Source organism: Oxyura jamaicensis, assembly GCF_011077185.1.
Source record: "Oxyura jamaicensis isolate SHBP4307 breed ruddy duck chromosome 5 unlocalized genomic scaffold, BPBGC_Ojam_1.0 oxy5_random_OJ70388, whole genome shotgun sequence".
NCBI lineage: Eukaryota > Metazoa > Chordata > Aves > Anseriformes > Anatidae > Oxyura > Oxyura jamaicensis.
This window is the reverse complement of record NW_023303922.1, coordinates 1-3,022: the sequence shown is the minus strand read 5'-3', so window position 1 is coordinate 3,022 and position 3,022 is coordinate 1. Positions and strand designations below refer to the sequence as shown.

General features: G+C 64.8%; 1 protein-coding gene across 1 annotated transcript; it reads left to right on the top strand.

Moving 5' to 3' along the window:
- The first annotated feature begins 651 nt into the window (after nucleotides 1-651).
- On the top strand, nucleotides 652-2,342 carry RHOD (ras homolog family member D). Its single transcript, XM_035311573.1, has 5 exons — nucleotides 652-1,067; nucleotides 1,402-1,489; nucleotides 1,664-1,773; nucleotides 1,934-2,068; nucleotides 2,152-2,342. Exons 1-5 carry the CDS (start codon nucleotides 909-911, stop codon nucleotides 2,317-2,319), a joined length of 660 nt encoding a protein of 219 aa, XP_035167464.1. The 5' UTR covers nucleotides 652-908; the 3' UTR covers nucleotides 2,320-2,342.
- Nucleotides 2,343-3,022: the final 680 nt, after the last annotated feature.

Genomic DNA, 3,022 nt, shown 5'->3' with positions numbered 1-3,022 from the left:
GTGCCCTGTCCAGCTGGAGCTGTCCTCGCCACCGTCCTCTCAGACAAGGAGATTTTGTGTCTCTGTGTCCTCAGAAGACCTGAGCAGACCTGAGCCTTCTCCGTGCCCCTCCGAAAAATGCTGTTCCTTGGGCGTTGCTGCAAGAGCACTGGTCAGGTGGTGAGAGCTCTGCCTCTTTCAGCGATAGTGGCTGCATCTCCCAGCCTCTTCCCTCGTCAAATTTCTGTTGGTCTTGCAGGAAAGGAAATGTTTTGTCCAAGGGGATATCCCAGAGGACAAATATTGCAGCAGCTACATCTTGCTGTGAAAGAATCTTGGTGCTTTTAGGATCCAACCTGATATCTCATTAGACTGGCAATTACCACCTTCCTAATTGTTTTATTGTGCTCCATTCTCCTCCCCCTACCCTTCCCTAATGTTGGCATCCTTCTGAGACTGTTCATTACTGTTTGCATTTCCCCTCAGCCTCCTGCTGAGGCCTGGCCACAGTGGCTGGTCCACGCTTGTCATGTCATGTCACCGGGGGGGGGTTGGTGCTGGGCCGCGGGCTCAGTCTGGGACCAGGCTGCAGGGGACACAGGGGCACCAGGGGCAGCTGCTCCTTCCCCCCCGGGCGCCTGGGAGCTTCGTGCCCTGGGTGCAGTGGCAGGAGGGAAGACGGGAAGGGCGAGGGCCATGGGTGACACTGGCAGCCGGGCCCAGGGAGGGACAGAGCTCCACAAGTCACCTGCTGGGCCAGGAGGAGCTGTGAGTCATCCCCGTGCCTCCCTCCGCCCTGGACTTTGCCTCCGGTGGATGCTCGGGGCCATAAAAGCGGCAGAGGCCAGGGAGGGACTGGGACACGCAGGGTCAGCGCAGGGCGGTGGGGCCCGGAGCGGCGTCCCTGCGGCCAGGCCCACCGTGCCCACATGCAGCAGGTGCCTGGGGGGCAGAGCCCACCCCCGGGGCCCTCCGAGGCCACGGCCGCTGAGACCAAGGCCACTGAGATCAAGGCTGTCATCGTCGGGGACGGAGGCTGCGGGAAGACGTCGCTGCTGATGGTCTTTGCCAGAGGGGACTTCCCCAAGGTGAGGCTCCTCCTGCCTGCCCAAACACCCCCAGGCTCAGAGCTCCCCAGCAGCACCGGGACCCTCGCCCCATGCAGCCCCCTGCCCACATCCCCCCGCAGGTTCTGTCGCTGGGGACGGGGCCCTGGGACAGGGCCTTTGCCAGGACCGGGGGGGTCCCACTGCACCCCTGGGTCCCAGCCACCCACCCAAGGCTCGGTGCTGCTGTGGGAGACCAGGAGTATCCCAACTGCCTCCCCATGGGCCTTGTCCATCCCCCCAACACCCCAGTCCCTCTCCCAACCCCGGGGGCCTCTCCAAGCCACCCGCTGCCCATGCCCCTGTCCCCTGCCAGGTCTACGTCCCCACGGTGTTCGAGAAGTACACGGCCTCCTTCCAAGTTGACGGAAAACCCGTGAAGATCCACCTCTGGGACACGGCAGGTGGGAAGGGATGGGAGGGGACAGCCTCGGGTGTGCCCCTATGTGTGGGGACAGGGTCCCCCATGGGTGTCCCTGCTGCCTGCCATCCCCAGAGCCCCCCACGTCCCCCTGGGGTGGGGGCAGGCGTGGTCCATCAGGTAGCTGGCTCCTGACGGTCTGCTGCTGCGCCTGCAGGGCAGGAGGACTACGACAGGCTTCGCCCACTGTCCTACTCAGACGCCAATGTTGTCCTCATGTGCTTCGATGTCACCAACCGCAGCAGCTACGACAACATCCTGACGAAGGTAACGCAGCGCTGGGGGCTGCTCCCGCCCCATGCATCCTCCCCAAGGGGGCTGCCACCTATTCCGCTGTCTGTCCCACCATCCATCTGTCCCACATCCCGTCCTGCCACCCGTCCCGCGCCCCCACGCAGGGGTGGTGGCAGCCACCTGTCCCCCACAGTGGTACCCGGAGGTGAACCACTTCTGCAGGGGCGTCCCCATCCTGCTGGTGGGCTGCAAGACCGACCTGCGGCAGGACCCCGAGGTGCTGCGCGAGCTGCGGCAGGGCCGCCAGGAGCCCGTCACCTTGCAGCAGGTGGGTGCCCCCCCCCGGCAGGGGACACGAGCCCGGCGTGGGGCGGCAGGATGGGGCTCAGCCACCGCCGCTGCTCTCCGCAGGGAGAGGCCATGGCCCGGCTGGTCCACGCCGCGTCCTACTTCGAGTGCTCGGCCAGATACCAGGAGAACGTCCGGGACATCTTTGCTGCCACCTGCGCCACCGCACTGCGCTCCGCCCGACGGCCCCGACGCAGGAGATGGCCCCGGGGGGGCTGCACGCTCTGCTGAGACCCCGCACCCCCGGCTCAGCCACCGTGCACAGAGGCGCCTGGCACCGACCTGCCCACAGCCACCTTGGTGCTGAGAACTGACCCGGGGGACCCCCCGGCCCCCAGACCCGCCGGCCGGGCGGGGGACACGCGCTGAGCGGCTGCGGTGCAGTTCTGCCATTAAAGCTGAGAGCTCTCCACACCGTGCAGTCCCTGCGGGCAGACCCTCGGACGCCTGATGGGGCACCAAAAGGCACAGGGCCACACCGTGTGCGTGTGTGTGTGTGTGTGTGCGTGTGCCTGTGTGTGCCTGTGAATGTGTGTGTTGACTTTATCAAGGCTTTCAATACTGTCTCCCATGACATCCTGCTAGCAAAGCTGAGGAAGTGTGGGCTAGAGGAGTGGACGGTGAGGTGGGTTGTAGAGTCCTGCACCTGGGAAGGAACAACTGGACGTATCAGTACAGGCTGGGGGACGACCTGCTGGAGAGGAGCTCTGCGGAGAAGGACCTGGGGGTCCTGGGGGACGACAGGTTGGCCATGAGCCAGCAGTGTGCCCTCGTGGCCAAGAGGGCCAATGGGATCCTGGCATGCATTAAAAGGAGCATGGCCAGCAGGTCAAGGGAGGTGATCCTCCCCCTCTACTCTGCCCTGGTCAGGCCTCAGCTGGAGTACTGTGTCCAGTTCTGGGCTCCCCGGTACAAAAAAGACAGGGATCTCCTG

Excerpts from the sequence above, each read along its gene's own strand:
- RHOD (XM_035311573.1), top strand. The coding sequence starts at position 909 with ATGCAGCAGGTGCCTGGGGGGCAGAGCCCACCCCCGGGGCCCTCCGAG. Across the intron at positions 1,490-1,663 it reads CCACCTCTGGGACACGGCAG|GGCAGGAGGACTACGACAGG; the intron begins GTGGGAAGGGAT and ends CTGCGCCTGCAG. Across the intron at positions 1,774-1,933 it reads ACGACAACATCCTGACGAAG|TGGTACCCGGAGGTGAACCA; the intron begins GTAACGCAGCGC and ends TGTCCCCCACAG.